We start from the raw sequence: 22,485 nt of genomic DNA on the forward strand, positions 1-22,485 counted from the left end.
AAAATAAAGATCAGTGGTATGTGTTAGATTAATAAAGCTAATGATCATTGGTCTATAATCTGTAATATACTTGAAGGCAAAATGTCAGGACTGAAAATCCAAACATGGGAATGGTTTGCATGATTTGTGGGTTTTTGGTCCTTTTTCCTCTGTAGTTGACGTCAGACACTATTGGGAGTTTTTAACTGATTGCTTGGAAGAAGCAGCAATCACTCACTGAGTAACAAGATCATATCTAATTTAGCAGCACAGAATGAAGTACTTGATCCATTATCAAAGATAGTTCAAAGTATCAGATTAGTTCCCTGGCCTTTCCTGTAGTCTGGAAATAGTCCCCTTTAAAATATTGAAATCATTAGTTTCAAATTGCAGTTGAATTTGCTTCCAGTGCTATTTTAGGCATATTGCTCTGTTTTTGAGAACTTTTCTCATTTTTATTCTTGAGGATTATTTAAAAACTGTTCATTTTCAACTGACTTGTGCATTTTGGGTTTTTCTTGTAGGATCTAAATCCTTATAAAAAGCAAGGCCTAGCTTTTATTGCAAAGGTGGGCGAGTCTGTGAAATATGTTACTGGAAGTTACAAACTAAGAAGTCGTCCTGTGGAGTTTGCTGGCAATGGGGGATTATTTGGACATGTTTTCTCAGAAGCTGGGGACAATTGATCGAATTGCACAGAGGATAGTTAAAGAACAAACGGGTAAGATATGGTATGCTGACTTTTGAAAATGTAGTGACGGGATACACAGATTTCATTTTGGCCAATTTGTTAATAAAATTAATCATTTGGCCCACCATATCCATGTTGCCTGCTAAACATGTTTATAGTTATCCCATCCACCACATTGGATCAGTAGTTTTCTATACTGTAGTAATTCAAGTATTTGATTAGTTGCTGCTTAAATGTCATGAGAGTATCTGCTGCCTCCACGTCTTCAGGCTGCATGTTTCATACTCCAACCACACTGGAAAATTTTCCCTTGTAAGCCTTCTTTCTGTCTCTTACTTTTAAACATGCACTCTCTTTATCACCTTCAACATGAGAAAATATTTTCACTATTTACCCAATCTATTCCAGTTAACCCTATTACACCTCTATCAGATATCTCCTTAGCTGCTGCCTCACCAGGAAAAATATATCCAGTCCATCCAGCTTTTCCTTTTTAGCTGGAATATTTCACTGGTAAATCTTACTGAGTTGTTTCCAATACTCCCCGTTCCAAGTTGATGATTATCAAGGAGCATTTGCTGTTTGGAAATATGATAATGATGTGATGACTATTGGCAATCATGTTGACTTCAGAATGCCAGCAATCTTGCTGTGTCTCTTGATGCCTTAACTCTTCCAATTTGGATTGTAACAATAGGGTTGTCGGATTCTTTCCTTGTAGCAACAAAGTTCAATCTAGGATAGGCCTTCTGGTATTGAACTCGGCAGAGTTTTGAGTACAATTATAAAAATGAAGTGAGAATTCGTATCACCATGGTGGTAGGGGGTTGGGCAGTGGTGATTTTACAGTTTACATACTATTACCTATGTATTAAAACATTAATTATATAATTCTGAATTACAGTTTCTAAGTTCAGAACCCACACACGCCTCCCAACCCAAGCATACATGGGTCGTAAATCTGTCAACTTAATTAATAAGTGTTGGTGCAGGATACAACTTCATTTTAATTTGCAGCCCCTTTCCTGCTATCTGGAAGGCAGATTTCCAATCTTACTACAAGGTCTTTGACAAATATTACAGAACAAAGCGTAAATTCACAACTCAGAATTACATCAGAATTACATCTGCTTCGACTTTCTATAAACATATGAATGTCACATATCCATCGATCTAATTATTTTCCTCTCCAAGCAACTACTCCCCTTCATATACATCCTACCCCTCATCTCAATCTCATTATAATTTAACTTAGCCAAAGTTAAATTATAGTTTATTATCTCTCAGCTTTGAATTCTGTCTCAAACTCAGCATAATCCTCACAGCTCAAGAATGTGCCATAGAGAAAGAGCAGATGACCTCTGGCCTAAGAAGAGTCCCCTATTCAGCTATCCATTCTTCAACACAAAGTCGTATCAAATACAATTTCCTCCAGCGTTATAATTGCCCAAAGCAACAAACCAAACTATGCATTCAGATTCAGGTTTCTTTTTTTTTCACTTAAATTGTTATTGATTTTAAAGAGATATTTTCAAAACAGTGCAACACCATCACCATAAATAAAACAAAGTAAGAAAATCAGCAATCAAAATAAAAAAATAAGTAGATGGGGGGAAAAAAAAAAAGTAAATAAATTAAAAAACTGGAATAAGACCGTGTGGTTCACTTACCAAATTAAAAAAAAGAAAAACCATTACATTGATTAGTTATCTGGAGATAATTCAACATTCATACAAACATACCATCTAGTTCTATATAACGCAATCTTCCTATATCTAGCTCGGCATTTATCTAATTGGTGTCATGGCTCAAATAAACAGTCCATTTTTCCCATATCTTCTCAAATGAATTCTCCTTGACTCTCAAGGAATATGTCAATTTCTCCATATTAAAGATGTCTCGCACAATTTCTAACCACGGTTCCTGTTTTTGGACTTTTTTCATTAAGCCACTGCCTGGTAATGGCCTTCTTACTTGCAGCAAGCAAAACTTTAATCAAATATGTATCTTCTATTTTTACACTATCTTTAATACGCCCCAGATACATCACAGGGCAGGTATTTGGGATTTTATAACCCAAGATATTATTTACAGCTGCATTAACATTTTCCCAGTATGGCCTTATCTTTACACAGTTCCAGAAAATATGCGAGTGGTCTGCCTCCGTACTCCCACACAGCCTCCAACAGTGTTGTTGGACAGCAAGTTGTCTGCTTTTTATTTTGGGTGTTATAAAAAAAGCGAGATAGATTCTTCCAAGCAAAATTCTCTCCATACTAGTGAGCTTGTGGATGAACATTGTGTTTCACACATTTGATACCATTCTTCTTCTGTTATTTGAATCTTTAATTCTGCTTCCCATTTTGTTTTCCCAATCAGAATTCCCCAGATTCAGGTTTCTATGTTTTGATTCATCTGTTCGCCCTGTGTTGTTTCCTTGCACTTTATTTCGTTAGGAGACATGTTTCTGAAAACCTTAAGCTTTTCTTTGCAAATTACCTAGCTTATATAAAAGTCACTATCCGAGCGGTTCTATTATATAATTTTTCCTCACTTGTGCCTTTTTATTATACAAATCTGGAGAAAGATAAGAGTTGAGAAATGTGCCATGTGGCAAACTAAAATAATTTTGGCAAAAATCTAATTGGCTACAATTAAGTCTGTAGACAGGAAATTTGCATGCCACACGACTTCTGCGCTGCCGAGCTAGGCCTCTAATGCTGTCCAACAGAGCTATAGTTCAGTATATACCCAACAACAGATGTGCTGTAGGAAGCATTTTATTGGGATGCATCACAGCATCGTTTGGGAATAGCTCTATCCAAGACCGCAGGAAATTGCAGATAATGGTGGACGCAGCCCAGGCCATCACACAAACCAACCTCCTGTTCATTGACTCCATCTGCACTTAACTCTGTCTCGGCAACGCCACCAGCATAATTAAGGACGAGTCTCACCCCAGACGCTCCATCAGGCAAGAGGTACAGAAGTGTGAAAATGCATGCATCCAGATTCAGGGTATGCTTCTTCCCAGATGTTATCAGGCAACTGAACTATCCTATCAAGTACTAGAGTGGTTCTGAGCTACCATGTACCATATTGCAGACATCAGACTATTTTTATTCTGACTTTACTGGACTTCATCTTGCTCTAAATGTTCCCTTTATCCTGTATCTGGCTCTATTGTAATCATGTATAGTCTTTCTGCTGACTGGCTAGCATGCAACAAAAAGCTTTTTGCTGTACCTCAGTACACATGACAGTAAACTAGACTGGTTTCATTGCAAATGGTCAGCTGCCTTGAGATGGCAGCAAATCTGTCCCATCCTTATTGGGAAGTGAGATAGCAGCACCAAAATATCTCTTTGAAGCAGAGATTACAGTGGAAACCTCAGCCGGATAGGAACTGAGCATACTCAATTATAGAGAATGGATCCATAATTATGCTTTTATTTTCCCCTTGGTTTGGATAAATGGAGTTGAAAGAACTGTTACATTTGAAATGAGCCAGATTGATCATGGAGATTTGTGCAGATAGGAAGAATGTTGCCCAAGGAGGGGGGAAATTGAGGTGTGGCAGGACTGCACATCCATGGCGAATCGGAGGTAGAAAAAAGGGTGAATGTACCATACTTCTATTTGAGTGTGTAATATTTTCAATGTGCTTGCAATTTCTAAAGCAACATTTTTCTTATTTAATTTTTTCTTTGTGTTCAGAATATTTGGTGGAACTTCGAGAATATGGACCCATTTACTTCTCCTGGTCGGAAGTAGAAGAACAACTAAATAAGCCCCTCGATGGTGCATCAAATTGCATTGGTAGCTGCTGTGTAGCCCTGGAAGAATTGTCAGAGGGCATGTTTGAAGACATTCTTCCTGTGCTTCGAGAATATGTCCTCTACATAGAATCAATGAAAGTAAGAGATTCCTTCTTATTAATAATTATAAATCCATACCACTAATAAACCTTTCGTTTTCATCATGTTCCCAATGTGCATAAATTTTGTACGATGGTAGAGTTATTTCTCAAATGGAGTGGATAGTGATTGTGGAAGTTCCTTTGGTCAGTCGATGGCCAAATCCAAATCTTTTTCCATGTATAATTATTTCACTTGGTATTCTCTTTTAAATTCTTCACATTTTTGGAGTATCAAGTTTTAGACATTTTTGAGAAAATTCTTGGAATCTTAAGTTTAAATTTGTGGTGACTTTGTGATTTGCATGCAAATGACAGTAATTCAACAACTATCAACTTTTAAAAGCAAAGTGCTGGAGTAACTCAACAGGTCAGGCAGCAGCCCTGGAGAGCATGGGTTGGTGATGCTTTGGTTTGGGACCCTTATCAATGTGTTGGCTAAGAGTTTTATCAAGATGTGAAACAGTGAGAGCAGGCTGTTTGGTGCCTTGAACCTGCTATACAATTGATTGCAGTCTTTCTCAGCACCATTTTAATCCCAGTTCATCCTATAGCCATTAATTTATTTTTCTTCTAATATTTGAATATCTAAATGACTAAACCTTCACACTTCAGAAGAATTCAAAATATTTTTGACTGAGAATAAATTATCTAGTTTTCTGAATCTCTTAAATGACTTTTTTGAGGCTGTGACCCCATGGTGTCTACACTATTTGGCTGGGAAAACCGTTTAGTTGGCATCTAACCCGCCGAGCACTTTAGGAGTTGTTTGCATGTTTTGTTAGGACAATTTTCATTATCCTTAACTTTAGAGAATGGAGGCCAAATCTACTTGCGTTCTCCTTGTACATAAAAGCCACCATCCCAGGAACCAATCTAATGAATAAGAGCTGTCCATCTGCAATAGCAAAGTACAGTAAAACTCCAATAATCTTACTCTTTGTATTTTGATGTTAGCATATGATTTTCTAGATCGTTGGATGTTGTTCTTATTAATGCCTCAATACAAATTTTTTGATTCACTTTTTCAAAATGTATTGAATCTTCCAAAGATTCCAATGCATGTTAAGGAGAGTGAAAAACAGAACCCAGTGAGTTTAAATGGAGTGTGTTGAACTGAACCTGGTATGCCAGATGCTGAAGCAATCAGACGCCATATTATGGAGTTTTACTATAGTGATGAGTCTTAAAATCATACATAATATTCTAGACGTGGAGCAAGCCGAATGCTGTCGTACAGCAGAGAAATGCAAAAAGCCTTAAAGTTTGCTGTGGAAAAATGTACATACTGTATGACGTGATATGTATTTCACTTGAAAAATGCTTTCTCATATGGTTGTCATTGTCTTTTGAATCCACGTTTTCAGTGTTTGCCTTGGCAGCTGTTTATTTTTCCCCTTGAGGCCCATTTAGAAATTGAAGTGCAGTTTGTTGAATAATGTTTTTCACATTACTGATCCTGAGATTTAAAGTTGCTTAATTTGTGTGTGCCAGGATTGCTTTAAAACGAAAAGCAATCAAACTAATCGTTGGTTTCTCTCTGGTAATGCAAGTTTGGAAGATTAGTGCAGTTGACATTTGAATTACGGATAACATTGTGTTCAAGTCTTGTTCATTTTTATTCAGAATGTGCTAAGAAAAAGGGATCAAGTACAAGCAGAGTACGAGGCCAAACTGGAAAGTGCTGCCTACAAGAAAGAAGAAAAGCAAGGCGTGAGTGTCACTTAAATGAAATTACAATGCAAATGGTCCTTTCAGCCCTTTGCAGTAGATATTTAATTCAATTTATACATTCTAATGTTCTTAGTTTTAATACCTAGTTTACAAATGAAAAGCAGTTTCCCATGAGCAGAAATTACAAGAGCAAGACATCTTAATGCTGCTAGACATGAATTTGGGGTTTAGGGTTAATTTGGTCAAATGTCCTTTAGAGGTTGATGTTTCTTGGCATAAGACATGACAAGAGTTTGGATTTGTGTGTCCAGGTTTCCTCAACATTTACGAAGGCTCATGTAACTCTATATAATGGCAGTTTCTCTTGCACAGTTTTCAAAAAATGAAGGTAGTGTCTTTGATTGATAATACTTTTGAAGGAATCGCCATCTGATCACCACCATACTAGGCACCCAAGGATGTAATTTTAATAGTTTGATTGAAAAATTTATCCGGTTTTAAAGTTGATTTAAAAAAAAATAATTTTGATTCCCAGATGCAATATGTGGAATTTCATCTAGGTTTCAGTGTCTAACCCCCTCCTCCACACTGCTTCCTCTCCCAGTTTGACCTGGTCACCCCTATTGAAATCTCCAAACTCATCAGCTCTTCCAAACCCACTACCTGCTGCCTCGACCCTCTCCCCACTCCCCTGCTGAAGTCCTGCCTCCCCGTTCTCTGCCCCTACATCACTAATCTCTTCAACTCCTCATTGTCCTAAGGAATTGTCCCCTCCGCTTTCAGAACTGCTGCTGTCACACCAATCTTACAGAAACCTGGTCGTGATCCCTCCTCTCTCATTAACTACCGCCCAATCTCAAACCTCCCCTTTCTTTCAAAAACCCTGGAGCGTATCGTTGCGTCGCAACTTCATTCCCACCTCCTTGCGTATAACCTACTTGAACCCCTCCAATCTGGCTTTCGCCCCCTCCATAGCACAGAAACTGCTCTCCTCAAAGTCCTCAACGACCTCCTCACCTCTGCTGACACTGGTTCCCTCAACATCCTCATCCTCCTCGACCTGAGCGCAGCCTTCGATACAGTGAACCATAACATTCTGCTCACCAGACTCAAAGACCTCGGCATTGAAGGCTCTGCACTCAGCTGGCTCCGTTCATACCTTTCCAACAGATCCCACTTCATCTCTCTCCACAACCACACCTCTGCTACAGCCACACACTCAAGGCGTTCCCCAAGGCTCCGTACTCGGCCCCCTCTTCATCATCTACATCCTCCCCCTTGGTCAGATACTCCGCCACTTCAACCTGGACTTCCACTGTTACGCCGATGACACCCAGATCTACCTCGGCACCAAATCCCCCCACAACCCCCCCCCCCCACCCTCTCCCATATCAACTCCTGTTTGTCAGCTATAAAAACCTGGATGCAACATAACTTCCTCAAACTCAACAGCAATAAGACAGAATTCCTCCTCATAGGCTCCAAAGCCACACTCAGCAAAATCAATAACCCCACTCTCACCATCGACGGCACCACTGTCTCCCCATCTCCCCAGGCCCGCAACCTTGGCGTGATCTTTGATTCCACCCTCTCCCTTGAGCCTCCCATCCACCATGTCATTAAAACCTCCTTCTTTCATCTCCGCAACATCGCCAAACTCAGACCCTCTCTCACACCTCCTGCTGCTGAAAGACTCATCCATGCCTTCATCTCCTCCCGACTGGACTATTGCAACTCACTTCTCCTTGGCATCAGCTCCACCTACATCAACCGACTCCAACTGGTCCAGAACGCAGCCGCCCGACTCATCACCCACACCAAATCCTGGCATCACATCACTCCAGTCCTCAAACAACTTCACTGGCTTCCCATCTCCCACCGGATCACCTACAAAATCCTGATCCTCACCTACAAAGCCCTCCACCATCTGGCCCCCCTATATCTCACTGACCTCCTCTCCCCCTACCAACCCTCACGGTCCCTCACATCCACATCAGCCGGTCTCCTCTCCATCCACGTCCAACCGCAGTTTTGGGGACAGAGCCTTCTCCAGGGCAGCTCCCAGGCTCTGGAACTCCCTCCCCCAACTGATCCGCAATTCCGTGTCCCTCACCATCTTCCAGTCCCGCCTCAAGACCCATCTCTTCACCTCTGCCTATCCTTAGCCCCACGTCCCCCTCCCTTTTCATCCGTGCATTAATTGCCTCATATTGTGTTTTGAATTGTATTCTGTCTTTACTTTGTTTACTAGTCATGTCTCTACTATTTATTTCATTCCCCTTGTTTTTCCTCTACCTGCTAAATTTTTGTACGGTGTCCTTGAGACTCTTGAAAGGCGCCCATAAATAAAATGTATTATTATTATTATTATTATCATTATTATTAACGTAGTTAGTTCTTCAATCCAGCCCTGTTTTCATGGAAAGGAAAATGCTGAATTTCAGAAATAGACACACAAAGCTAGAATAACTCAGCGAGCCAGGCAGCATTTCTGGAGAAAATGGATAGTTGACAATTCTGGTTGGTATCCTTCTTCAGACTGATTGTAGTAGGGAGAGCAAGCGAAAGAAAAACTGGAATGCAAAGAGGCAGGACAGCAGGCCGGCAACAGATGCCGTCGGGCAAGGGGATTCCCTGATAGGCAAATGGTTGGATAGAAACAGGTGTGAGCCCAAGAGGAATACATAGTTGTAAACTGTGAAGCTAACTAACAGGCTTTTAGTTGGGTGGTGGAGGGAGTGAAGAGAACAGGTGCAAGGTCAGCCATGGTCAGGGGAAGGGGTAAATTAAGTGGGACAGGAAAATGTTGGGAGGGGGAAAGGGAGATGTTTGTAGAAGTTGCCTAAAATTGGGGAATTCACTGTTAATACCATTGGGCTGTAAGCTACCCAGGCAAAATATGCGGTGCTGTTCCTTCAGTTTTGCAATGTAGGAGGCCCAGGACGGAAAGGTCAGTATGGGAAGCGGTTAAAATGGTTAACAATTGTGAGATCCAGTAGGCTTTGGCGGGCTGAGCGCTGATGTTCAGCGACATGGTCGCCGAGTCCATGCTTGTCTCGTTGCCCACATTTGGAACACCGGATGGTGTAGATGAGGTTAGAGGTGATGGAAATGTCAGTGGATGATGTGTTGAATGTGGAGGTTGGTGGGGTGAATCGTGGGGACCAAGGGAACTCCTTGTTCCATCTGAAGGGAAAGGGATTGAGAGCAGAGCTCTGGGACACAGAAGAGATGCAGGTGACTGATGCATCTATCCCTCATCTAGAAAGGGGAAACTGCATTTACTATAAAATGAGGACATCTCTGATCTGATGCCACATCTTGAGAGCAGATGCGGCGGAGACGGAGGAATTGAGTGTAGTGGATAGTATCTTTGTAAGAGGCAGGGTGGGAGGATGTGTGGTCAAGATAACTGGGAGTCGATAGGTTTGTAGTCGACGTCGCTTGGTAATCCTCGACTTCCTCGTCCACAGACCACAGTCTGTTCGTATTGGTGGAAATGTGTCAGCCTCAATAACAATCAGCACGGGAGCACCTCAAGGCTGCGTGCTCAGCCCCCTGCTGTACTCACTCTATACCCATGACTGCGTAGCGAACCACAGTGCGAACTCCATCATCAAGTTCGCTGACGACACCACTATTGTGGGGCGTATCACTGATGGGGATGAGTCAGAGTACAGAAGAGAGATCGAGCAACTGTCCATATGGTGCCAGCGCAATAACCTGGCCCTCAACACCAGCAAAACCAAGGAACTGATTGTGGACTTTGGAAGGAGTAGGAGGGGGACCCACAGCCCCATTTATATCAACGGGTCGATGGTTGAAAGGGTCAAGAGCTTCAAATTCCTGGGCGTGCACATCTCTGAAGATCTTTCCTGGTCCGAGAACACTAATGCAATCATCAAAAAAGCACATCAGCGCCTCTACTTCCTGAGAAGATTACGGAGAGTCGGATTGTCAAGGAAGACTCTCTCTAATTTCTACAGGTGCACAGTCGAGAGCATGCTGACCGGTTGCATCGTGGCTTGGTTCGGCAATTTGAGCGCCCTGGAAAGGAAAAGACTACAAAAAGTAGTAAACACTGCCCAGTCCATCATCGGCTCTGACCTTCCTTCCATCGAGGGGATCTATCGCAGTCGCTGCCTCAAAAAGGCTGGCAGTATCATGAAAGACCCACACCATCCTGGCCACACACTCATCTCCCTGCTACCTTCAGGTAGAAGGTACAGGAGCCTGAAGACTGCAACAACCAGGTTCAGGAATAGTTACTTCCCCTCAGCCATCAGGCTATTAAACCTGGCTCGGACAAAACTCTGATTATTACCAACCACTTTCTGTTATTTGCACTATCAGTTTATTTATTCATGTGTGTATATATTTATATCATGGTATATGGACACATTTATCTGTTTTGTAGTAAATGCCTACTATTTTCTTGCTTTGCTTAAGCAAAGCAAGAATTTCATTGTCCTATACAGGGACACATGACAATAACTAACTTGAACTTGAACTTGAACTTGGTAGTCTGTCCGCTGTGATGGAGATAGCTGACTTTCAGAGAATGTTTGCTATTAATAAGTTGCTGTGTTTTCCTTGAACAGTGGTATTGTGGAACTGACTGGTACTAGGTCTGGAGCTTGTATAATCACCCTAACCTCCTGACAAACCAAGGAAATATGAAATAAGTGCAAAAATAAGTTTGAATAAAACCTTATTTGGGAGTGGGGAATAAATAATTTTTATGTGTTCATCATGCCCGGCTAAATGAGTAACTTATTCAGTAAAATTTTATTCACTGAATAAAAATTTTCAAATTGCCAGCCTGGAAGAATTGCACAGTCTCAAAGATCCATACATTAAGCCCATTTTGTAATCCATCTGTTGAATTCTTGGACTTTTGTTCAAGAAGGAAAGTTGCTCAGCTCGAATACTTTTAGCTTAGTGGCGCAGCAGTTAGTTGCCTCACAGCTTCAGTGACCCGGGTTCAATCCTGACCACCTGTGTTGTGTGAAGCTTGTAGTTTTTGAGTATGGTTCTCCTCTGTTTCTGCCCCATTGCCCCAGGTGTTCTGACCTCCTCGAACAGCACATCTTGGGGTGCTCGAGGAGAGGGAGGCAGAAATTTAGAAGAAAGTCCATGTCTTGGAAACCAGACAGCTGGTGACATGACCAATGATGGAAAAACACAAAATTGGAAAATGCAACAAGCTGTGGAAAATGCTTTGAAATTCTCTTCCCTAAAAAGCAGGCTCGATCGCCAGTTGACGAAGTAGAAATAATTGCAGTATTGAATGAGCTAAAATTTCCACCGACGTGTATCTCAGCCTTTAACTTATTGTGTTATAGTATTTTGCTGGCCATTTGTTTTGACTAAGGTGTTTGTGCATGGATTTACTGTTTCTTGGCACCGATGGTGTTGTGAGGAAATCCTTATTAATAGGAAGCAGCAGTTACAAGTTTCAAATGAAGCCAAGAAATTCTGGTAATAAAAACCTTCACTGGTGTTCTCAATTGCTAAAAGGCATCAACCAATGTGGTCTCACAGTGATGATAGTGAAATGAAAGCCTTTACAAAATACAATACAATACAATACAATACAATTTATTGTCATTTGAGCCTCAGTGAGGCTCAAACGAAATTCTGTTTCCACAGCCATATAAACAAAGAAAATTCCTAGACATACACACAATTTAGTTCACACAAACATCCATCACAGTGGACCCACTGTGATGGAAGGCAAAGTCTTTTCTCTCCCCTGTTCTCCATGACTTTCCCGATGTCCAAGCCCCAGGCGGGCGATGATAAGTCCCACGGCCATTTTAGGCCGTGCCGGGCGATTTACGGCCCCGCTCCCGGTCTAGAAGTCTCGAAGTTGGAGCCCCCGGCAGGCGCTGGAATGTCCCACGGCCATGAAGCCGTGCCGGGTGATGTATGACCCCGCTCCAGGTCGTTCCAACCCCGCGACACGGGCTGGTGAAGTCGCGTTGCGGGAGCTCCGGGAAGCGGTCTCTCTCTCCCCCCGGACCAGCGAGCTCCCGATGTCCCAGTCCACCGGACCTGCGGCTGCGTTGCTGGAGCCTCCGAGCCCCAGGAGTCGAGTCGCAGCAGCGAGTCACCACCGCTCCCCACGCTCCGAGGCCGGCCAGCCCCACGATGGTGAGTAGTCCGCAGCTCCGCAGTCTCCCGAGCCCCCGGGTCGTTCAGGTTGGAGGCCGCTCCACGGTGCTAGGCCCCAACGACAACGGAGACCCGACAGGGAAAAGGTCGGGTCTCCCGGACAGGGAAGAGATTTTAAACAGTTTCCCCCTCCCCCCCGCCCCCCACATATACACATTTAAAACCAGTATTAAAAAACACCAACACTACATTTAACTAGACAAAAAATAAAAAAAAATAAAATAAAAAGACAGACAGGCTGTAGGGGCCGCTGCAACGGGTGAGTCGCGCCGCCAAAAGATTCATTTCTTGTGATCTGGAAGATGCTGACATTTTTTTTTTTTGTGCCCACACTGGAGAGGGGAGGGAAAGCTCCAGCTGAGCCACCCAAGGGTTTGTGTAGAGGTAGATTTTTCTGAAGCCTGTGCTTGTTTAACATAACCATACAGTGTATTGGCTCTATCAGGAACGCAAGTGTTCAACCACTGCATTGAAACATTTGGTGTTCTGCCCTGCCTTGGGCTTCACAATGTCCCAATATGCTGGGATAGTCTTCGCAGTCAATTTTTCAAACGTGGGTTGGAAACAAGATTAAAATTTAGCTCATTCAGTAGAAAATCATCAATGGTGCATCAGGCAAGCCATGCTGGGAAGGAGTATCATTAAAAATCGAAGGCAACATTTGTAAAGAGCATTTCTTAAGCTGGTTTACTTACTCTTCCCAGTGAAATTCCAGCTGAATTCATGGATGCCCTCCATAAATTTTGTTGTATTATATCCTGGGTGTTTTATTGATTCATTTAATATAACCAATAAATTTATTGGATAAATTGAGAACTGCAGATGCTGTATTCTCAAGCAAAACATAGTGATTCTTGGAATCTTAAGTTTCAATTTATGATGACTTAAATTTGCATGTAACTGGCAATAATTCAATAACAATCAACTTTTTTTTTAAACTCAGTGGGTTAGGCAGCATCTCTGGAGGACATGGATAGGTGGTGATTTGGGTTGGGGACCTTCTTATTGGTTGTACTAAATGAACCAATAAATCGCGTCCAAAAGGTGCCAATGCGAAATGTTGCTTGTCCTTGTCCTCCGGAGGATCTGCTGACCCACTGAGTTAGTACTAACTGTATTTTTAGTCAATTGAAATTAGTGGGGAAAAATGATAGCGTGTTAAATGGATCAGTGTATTAAATATTGGCTCAGTCCTGCAATGTAAACTAGAAGAATGATTGTCTAGCAATTGCAAACTGTCTGCTATTTAAGTAACGCAACAGCTGTTATGTTTGTTAAGGCGGTGGTGCTTGTTTCATTGGTGTTAATTATATTGATTGGGTCTATTCAGGTCCTATGTTAATGCAAAATGCAATTTTTAAAACTTTTTTAACCTTCATTTCTAAGGGCATCAATATAATGTTTAATGATATTTTATTATTGTCCCCTTGTTACCCTCACCGCCCCTCTTAAAACTTGAAGTGTTAACAATGTTGATGACGTGCATTTTTTTAAGGGTTGTTGCGGGTTTTTTTCAACCCCCTACGACCCCACAAGCCTGAGCTCTAGGCCTCTGCAACTTCTCACAAAGCAGAGTGGATGGCTGGTGTCCTGCCTTCAGTCTGCCTTGTAGGTTGTTTTAATATCTTGTGCTATCAAAGGTCTTTCAACTATTTCTGAAACTCTCCAGAGACATTTCAAAACAATTGAAATTGATTTAAATGTAAAATCAATTTCCAGATTGAAATGTCGATATTAATATTAAATAAGATAAAGCAACTGTTTTTCCACCTGGCCAGCAACCCTCGTTGAAATGAAAGGTGCCATGAAAACCTTCACTCGAATAAATGCAGTTGTATGGCCCCTCGGCACAGTTTTAACTCCAGTGTGTTTGTGATTGTGAATGCCACTGAATCTTTGGCAAAATTAGTTTCTGCGCAGCAATCTATGCATGACTATTACAGTTAATTGGTACTGCCAGGCGTACTGTATCACCTTGGTGGGGGGGATTGGGAGACAAATTGAATATTTCTCTCTTCTATTATAAAGACACCAACAGATGTTGAAAAGTGTCAGGATCGAGTGGAATGTTTTAATGCTGATCTAAAGGCAGACTGGGATCGGTGGCAGTTCAACAAGAGGCAGGATTTCCGGCACCTGTTAATGGGAATGGCAGACAAAAACATCCAGTATTATGAGAAGGTAAGAGCATGTGCATGTGTGGCTTAACTACCTCCATCATTCATTTATCCACCTTTCCTAATGTCTGTGGCTTGGCGAGTAGTCTTGTCTCTTTGTGCACGACAATACTAATAAACCAAACCAAGTTATCCTCCTGTGAAGTCTCTTGTAAAAACCTGTTTGTCAGTGGTGCTTGCATACATTGTTTTGGGAAGTAACTGATCTATGTCCTAGGCTGATACAAATTCAGAATTGATGGCTTTGTGTTCATACATGTGTTTGTATTCTACAGTGCCTTGCAGCATGGGAGTCCGTTATTCCTCTCCTACAAGAGAAGTCGGAAGGTAAAAGTGAGGACCACTCGTAGCTTGTCCTTCAGCATTGGTCACTGATGGTGTTCTCTCCTTCACTTTCCCAGTTCATTACTGGAATATTGCACTTTGGGGGCAGGAAAGTCGGTCGATGATTCTATATGTAGCTCTACATCGATGCCATGTTGTAGAAGGACTCAAAACTATGGAATGTGTGATCTGTTAAGTGAAGGTTTGTTTTTGTCTGCAGTGTTATCTAACAATTCACTCGGAGTGGTCTGTTAAGTAGGGTTTGTATCCAGTACTCCAAATGGTGAGGGATATAATGGAGGCCTTTTATCAGATTAATATTGTGCTGTTTCATAAGCTGTACCTTTTTTACAAACACTTGTTAACACGTAAACATTTTGATATGTGTTTTAAAGCATTCCATTTAACCAATTGTTTGCACTTGGGTATGGGCCGGTACTTCTGTGGACATATTTGTAGAGATTTGAGTATATTTGTACATTGGAGAACTCAGAGGCTTGATGGAGGGAGATATTCAAAACCCTGAGATAAATGGAAGAAAATCTGAGATACTTGAGATTTAGTTCTTTTGTATTCAATTATCACTACAAGAGTAGTCAACACTTAAGTTTGTAAAATATCATTATTGCCTTGTGCATGTTGGGCAGGTCAAGGCAGCAGGATGCTAATCCTGAAATTCCATCATGATGCAGTGCATGTGAATCATTTTTGAGGCTATTAATTGAATCTTGATAGCATTCCACTTTAGTATTAGGGTAAACTTATCACACCCTTCACAGGCTATTTGTTGGGTATGATATCCTCTATCCATTTTGTATAATTTTTTAATCCCTGATTTTGTCGTGCTTTATTTTCACACTCTCACACATGTTTGTTTCCAGATCACCCTAATTAATTGACATTTTTACTGTTCAACTATGCCCCATCTTTTCAGGACTAGGGAATATCAAAAAAGGCTCTCGCTTATAGTTGCCCACCCCACTCTGATTAGACTTGCTTGTATGTAATTTGAGTGTCCTATTACAGATGTTTAAAGGCAATGAAGTACTCCTAGCTGTCGGATATGCCAGGGAGTGAACAACTGAATTAATTGTAGATATACATAAGTGCCTTTGTTGCATGAAATATTTTGTATTGGCTATTTGGAGTTTGTATGTCTGAATAGTAAGCGACCTTGTGTACTTTGTTGCCATGGCTTTCATGTACTAAACTCTAAAAGTGAGGGGAAAATTAGCCAAGCTGCATGATCTTCATTTTACTTTCTTTCCTTCTGTAATGGAATCGCTGCTCTTGATTATTTTCTTCCTTTTTCTCTCGGCAGTGTATTGAAAATTTGAAAATGCCATTTGAAAATGCTATTGTATGTTATCACTAGTTATGTTTATAACAACATCCTGGTGGGTTTAATACATTGTTTAGTGCTCACTCATTCTCGTAGCCTATGTTAGAGATTTGATTTCTGACTTAATCTGCAATTGGGTCAACAGCAAAATACATGTGGAACTGCTATGGAAATCTGGTTCACAATTAAAGAAACTAAGGTTTTCATTTTTGTATTTCTACCCAGGTTAGTTTTCCAAAATGTTTCTGTAGTGTGGATACATTTGCCTATCCACCCACACTGGCTAAACTCTTTATTCTGATCAGTTTATATTAAATTGAAAGCCAAAGTTACTGGGTGCTACTGTTTATGAGGAGGACGTGTCGTATTGGGATTTGACTGAAATTTACTGATATTCTTGATCTATGTTCCCTGTTTTAAAATTGTCTTGTTCAAAACAATACCTTTAATGTTCATGCACAAATTTAGTCCCCATTTAGTGTTAAAGATGTGGCAGAAAGAAAAAAAGCCTCTATTTAAATAATCATAAACTAAGGTTTCAGGAAAGGAAGATTATGCTTTTCAGTGAGATGAATAATGGCAGAATGTGCTTGGTGGTTGCTCTTGTGGCACACCAGTGCGATGCTTCAGCATGCACTAATCTGACAACGATTTTAATATTTCTAGTGAGCTTGTAATTGGAACACTTGGCAATGCTGTGATTTATTGCTATTATGCAATGATTTGCTTAAGTGCCAAAACTTTATTCCTTTTTCAGAAATATATTAATGTTTTGTATAATGTTATGAAGAAACAAGTGAATGATTAGGTCAAATAATTGGATTTGTAGCAAGTTAGTAGTGGAGCAAATAAACCATTGAAAGCAACTTGAAAATCATGCCCATGGCATAGGTGCTGCTGATAAATAGCATTGTATGCTGTGTTCTGGATTACTTATTGGTTTTGTCCAATGCTAACTTCTAATGTTAATTTTAGTGTTTAATCTGTAATGGTCTACACTACACGTTGAAAGTGATTATAGAGATGCACATAATCCAGGGCCTTATTCCAATGTAAAAATTAGTTTGGGCTTAATGCAATTGGCACATCAAATACAACATGATAAACAATTACTTTAAAGTGTTGCAAGCATTTCATTTGTCTAAAATAACAATGAAATAAACTAATCAAATGCTAGTATCTATTTATCATTGACTTATTAAAGTTAATTTGATGACCCCCCTTAAGGAGTCATCAAATTAGTTTAGTTAGTTAAAATGTAACACTATTCAAGGATTAAAATTGTGGATCATTACGGTTTTACAATGAGGTATTTGTTCCCTGAAGTAAGACGTTTTGTTCATGTCTACATCAAAACTGCGATGGAATTTGGGGTAATTAAAGTCATTGGAATCCTCAATTGATGCTCGAGGTTAAGTGGTTTTGTTTACTGTGAATCGTGAAGCATTAAACTATTGAAAATAAATCATGAAGGAGCAAATAGATAGCAAAATGAGTGTGGACTATTTGATTTGTTGCATCTTTCCACTGCAAAGGTTTGGTGCTATTGCCAACATTTATAATAATCTTGATTTGTACCTGTGGATTTTTTGAACACTATTGAATAAAATCTTGGGTCAATTATTTGCCTACAAATGGTGCGTTATTGTTATGCAGGATTGAGTAAATTTCCATCCGCAAATTAAGACGGTCACTTCACATGTTATTTAGCTTTACGAGGAAGGAAATGGCAAGCATTCCAAAAATAGCCTTTCCCAGAGCTGGGACTGCTGCATTCACTAAGTGAACAGCATTTCCGAAATAATATGCAATTTATAGCGTAACATTTATTTTTGGATGGTTAGGTTGTGTGTCTATTTTGCAAACAGTATAAACAGTGAACCATAAGTTGATCTCTTGTTGGCAGGCACAATCATGTGGTAACATAGAAACATAGAACATAGGTGCAGGAGGAGGCCATTCGGCCCTTCGAGCCAGCACCGCCATTCATTGTGATCATAGCTGATTGTCCCCTATCAATAACCCGTGCTTGCCTTCTCCCCATATCCTTTGACTCCACTAGCCCATAGAGCTAGTCTCTGGTAATGTTTAGCACTATCCACTAAATACTGCTTTTATGATGAAGTTATATTATCCCATGTCAATAAAGGATTGTGATGACTGATGGTACCGAATGTATATAGAAAAGGTGCAGTAACACTGAGCTAGTAATGTTATTTGAAAGCTTGTGGAATTACAAACACATTTTCAGTAAGACCCAGCCACATCTCCCCAGCCTACAATGATTTCCCTTTTTTTTGGCTCAGTGGCTGTCTTGTGTAATGTGCTTTTCCTAAATTCTGGTGTATATAAATTCCAATAACACTTTTGATTACTGGAACCAAGCCCTCTTTAAACTTGGGAGTTCATTGTAGTTGAATATTTTGCTTGCTCACTGTGAATGAGGAAGTTGAGTAGCTAGTAGAATGGATTTGAAACTATTTTGATAAAAGGCACAAAAGTATGTAACATTTTGAGGAACTGAATATAGTAGACTGATACTGGAGTTTGTCTTTATCTGTAGTCTAGTGCAAAGGATCTGACTGTCCCAATTGGTGTTTCAAGCAGAATTTTTATCAGAATTAACATTGCATCTTTCCATTTAGTGCAGGTAGTTTGCTACCATAGTTCAATAAAGCTGGTTAAATTAATGTTTTTGGGTAGATTTTGTTTTAAGATATCTCGAATAGCTCACTTCATTCACAAATGGGGTGGACTTTGGTCTTACACGTTGTCAAGCAGAAGGAAAGACTTGTTTCTATGGTAGCTTTCCAACTGTGACCGAAAGACCTATGCAGGTAATGGAATGCTTCTGCAGTATGGAAAATATTGCTACAAACAATGCTATTGAACAGGGCATCTACTTTTAGTAAATTTCATTGTGAAATATGTTCCCCTTGGCCAGAAAACTAAAGATCATTTCCAGTGCTACCTTGAAGTAAAAGAGCCAGGATGTGAATTTGACATTGAAATTGTAAAGTGAATTGTAAGGTGGTATATTGGCCTAGCAAAGTGGTGCCCATCTTTGGATTGCTTCACTTGTTCTCATTTGCAAAATGTGCACTACTGCTTTTAGGAGGTTGAGGTGGCCCTTGAGACTGCTAACTGACGTGTGATAGGGGTAACTAGTGTGCTTTAAAAAAACATTTTTTTTGTGCTCCTCTTCCAACTTCCTACGGTTGGTAAACATTAGGCTAGATTACATTTTTTATTATTAATCATGTCTCGTGAATGGTGCCTGATTCTGCATATGTGTTGTCAGCTAAAGAATAATTGTGGAATTCTGTAACATCCTTATGTGGAACTGGATGTCAATGACCATCCTGACTTTATAATCCCAGTATAATGAAAAGTAACGGTATATGACACATTTATTAGGGGACAAACCTAATAGGGCAGATAATGGAAGCCAGTGAATACATTACTATTTGCGAGAAACATTTAAGTATCAATACAGTTAATGCACAAGATAATGGTCATGGTTTGAAGGTTATAGCATGCAGAAAGGGCTGGAATTTTCAGGAATTGGAGAGTAGGATTACATTGGTAATTTTCGAGATGACAACTGGTAGGGTGCCTCGACTATGTGCTGTGCTATCTGCAATTTGCATTAAAAACAGCAGTGTAAACTTAATATCAAGACAACTGAGAAAATGGAAGGTAGCGAGCTATCAAAATAGTGGAAGATGAATGTAACATTAGGAAATTCACTTTGGTAGGAAGAATAGAGAAACAGAATATAAGTTGGTATACAGGTACAGTGCCCTCCATAATGTTTGGCCTTTATTAAAATCTGACAATGTGCACTTTAACCACGTGATTGAAAAAACATTTTTCCCTATTACAAATCTCAAATTGTGGAGTACAGAGGCAAATAAACAAATGATGATGGGTCTTTGTCAGAAATATGGAGGGCACTGTATAAGCAACTAATTGGGAAAATGGAATGTTGACTATTCCCAGGGACATGAAATACAAGGGGGTTTTGCTACAACTATAATAGGGCTTTTAGGTCTGCTTATTTAAGATGTACAGAAAATAATCAATTTTTGGTTGTTTATAAAAATCCTGATATTTTATCACCTGGTTAATGCTAAATTCCTTATCTGTGGGCTTTCTATCAGCATATCAACAAGGTAGATACAAAATGCTGGAGTAACTCGGCAGGACAGGCAGTATCTCTGGAGAGAAGGAATGGGTGACGTTTCGGGTCGAGACCCTTCTCCAGGATGAAGAAGGGTCTCGACCTGAAACGTCACCCATTCCTTCATTCCAGAGATGCTGCCTGTCCCGCTGAGTGACTCCAGCATTTTATGTCTACCTTCGATTTAAAACGGCGTCTACAGTTATTTTTACTCAGCATATCAACATGGTTGGATGGAAACGTGGGCCAGGTGTGGAATTATAGGCAATAGGTGCAGGAGTAGGCCATTCAGCCCTTCGGTCCAGCACCGCCATTCAATGTGATCATGGCTGATCATTCCCATTCAGTACCACGTTCCTGCCTTTTCCCCTGACTCTGCTATGTTTAAGAGCCCTATCCAGCTCTCTCTTGAAAGTATCCAGAGAACCTGCCTCCACTCTGAGGCAGAGAATTCCTCGCACTCACAACTCTCTGTGAGGAAAAAGTGTTTCCTCGTCTCCGTTCTAAATGGCTTACCCCTTATTCTTAAACTGTGGCCCCTTGGTCTGGACTCCCACAACATCGGGAACATGTTTCCTGCCTCCAGCGTGTCCAAACCCTTAACAATCTTAGTTGAGATTAGGAAAACTGGATGGCTGAAGCTCCCTGTCTTCTGTTTCCTGTGCTCCCATTTGGACTCACCGGAGCTCCGTTTCTCACTCATTGGAAATGTATTGAGCAATCCTTGTTTTAAAAAAAAAAAAGTGAAATATAAAGGAATAACATCCAATTGTCTACAATTGTGCTAGTCTGGTACCACTCGTGTCTCCGGGATGCCTGATTGCTAGAATTTAGCTGTATTTGGTCTGGAAGTGATGCATTGATAATTTTTGATAAATAATAACTAACCTTGACAAGTGCTCAAGTAACTCAGCATCAGGCAGAATCCCTGAAGAACATGGATAGATGATATCTTCAGATTAGGGACCTTTCTTCTGACTACATTTGTTTCTACAAGTAACTAATCATTGTAAATATAGAAAATTCTGAAGTGGCAATTGTGTAGATACTAGAGTAGTCTAGAATAATGAGCATTGGCCACTTAAATGAGCTGAAATTTCTTCAGTCTTGGGAATTCATGACCTCTTTAGAAGTTTGTGGATGTTGGGTCATAAAACCTATGAGGATTCAAACTAGACCATGGGATTCGGTCAGAAAAGTGAAGTTTATTTTTGTCTGTAGGTGGTGCAGTGAAAGTTCTCTAGATGAGAGGGTTATTTTTATGAGGGAGGATTAAGCAAAAGTGCCTGTACTCGCCTGAAGTTAGATAAGTGGGAAAATAAGAGAAAAGGTTCATTAAGTAAAGTTCAAGATGCAGCTCCATAGAACTTTGGTTAGGCTGCATTTGGAGATTTGTATACAGTTCTGGTTGCCCTATTTTAGGAAAGATGTGAAGGTTTTGAAGTGAGTGCAGTGGAAATTTACCAGAATGTTGCCTGGATTAGAGGTTTTTGGCTACAAGGAGAGGTTGGATTGACTTGGAATGTTTTCACTGGAAAGTCGATGGTTGAGGGGAGACTTCATAGAAAAGCATAAATGGGGTAGATGGTCAGAACCTTTTTCCCATGGTGGAAATATCCAACACAAGTGGGGCATAGCTATAAGGTGAGATGGGGGCTTTTTCAAAGGAGATATGCAGGGCAAGTTGTTTTTAAGAGTATTGGGCACCTTCTTCTGTATCTTGCGTTTGAGGCAGCAGAAGTTTGCAGCACCTGAAACGCGTTGCCAGGGATGGTAGTGAAGGCAGATAATACAGTGGCATTTTAGAGGCCTTTAAATGGGCACATGGAAATATAGGGAAAAGAGTGGGGTGCATTATGTGCAGGCAGATGAAGACAGTTTAACTTGATATGTTCGGCACAACATTGTGGGCCAAAGAGCTAATTCCTGTGGTTCTAAAGCCAAAGATTTGATCTACCAAGAACCTTTTTTTATCAATCAAAAATATTTATTAAAATATTAAAATATATACAGTACAATAAA

The 22,485-nt window shown here is 40.4% G+C and overlaps 1 protein-coding gene across 1 annotated transcript; it reads left to right on the forward strand.

Moving 5' to 3' along the window:
* The first annotated feature begins 475 nt into the window (after positions 1 to 475).
* Positions 476 to 17,909, forward strand: snx30 (sorting nexin family member 30). Its single transcript, XM_033018189.1, has 5 exons — positions 476 to 700; positions 4,388 to 4,587; positions 6,213 to 6,299; positions 14,466 to 14,618; positions 14,890 to 17,909. The coding sequence occupies exons 1-5, from the start codon at positions 619 to 621 to the stop codon at positions 14,962 to 14,964; spliced, it is 597 nt and encodes a 198-aa protein (XP_032874080.1). The 5' UTR covers positions 476 to 618; the 3' UTR covers positions 14,965 to 17,909.
* Positions 17,910 to 22,485: the final 4,576 nt, after the last annotated feature.

This window comes from Amblyraja radiata, chromosome 3 (genome assembly GCF_010909765.2).
Source record: "Amblyraja radiata isolate CabotCenter1 chromosome 3, sAmbRad1.1.pri, whole genome shotgun sequence".
NCBI classification, from domain to species: Eukaryota; Metazoa; Chordata; class Chondrichthyes; order Rajiformes; family Rajidae; genus Amblyraja; species Amblyraja radiata.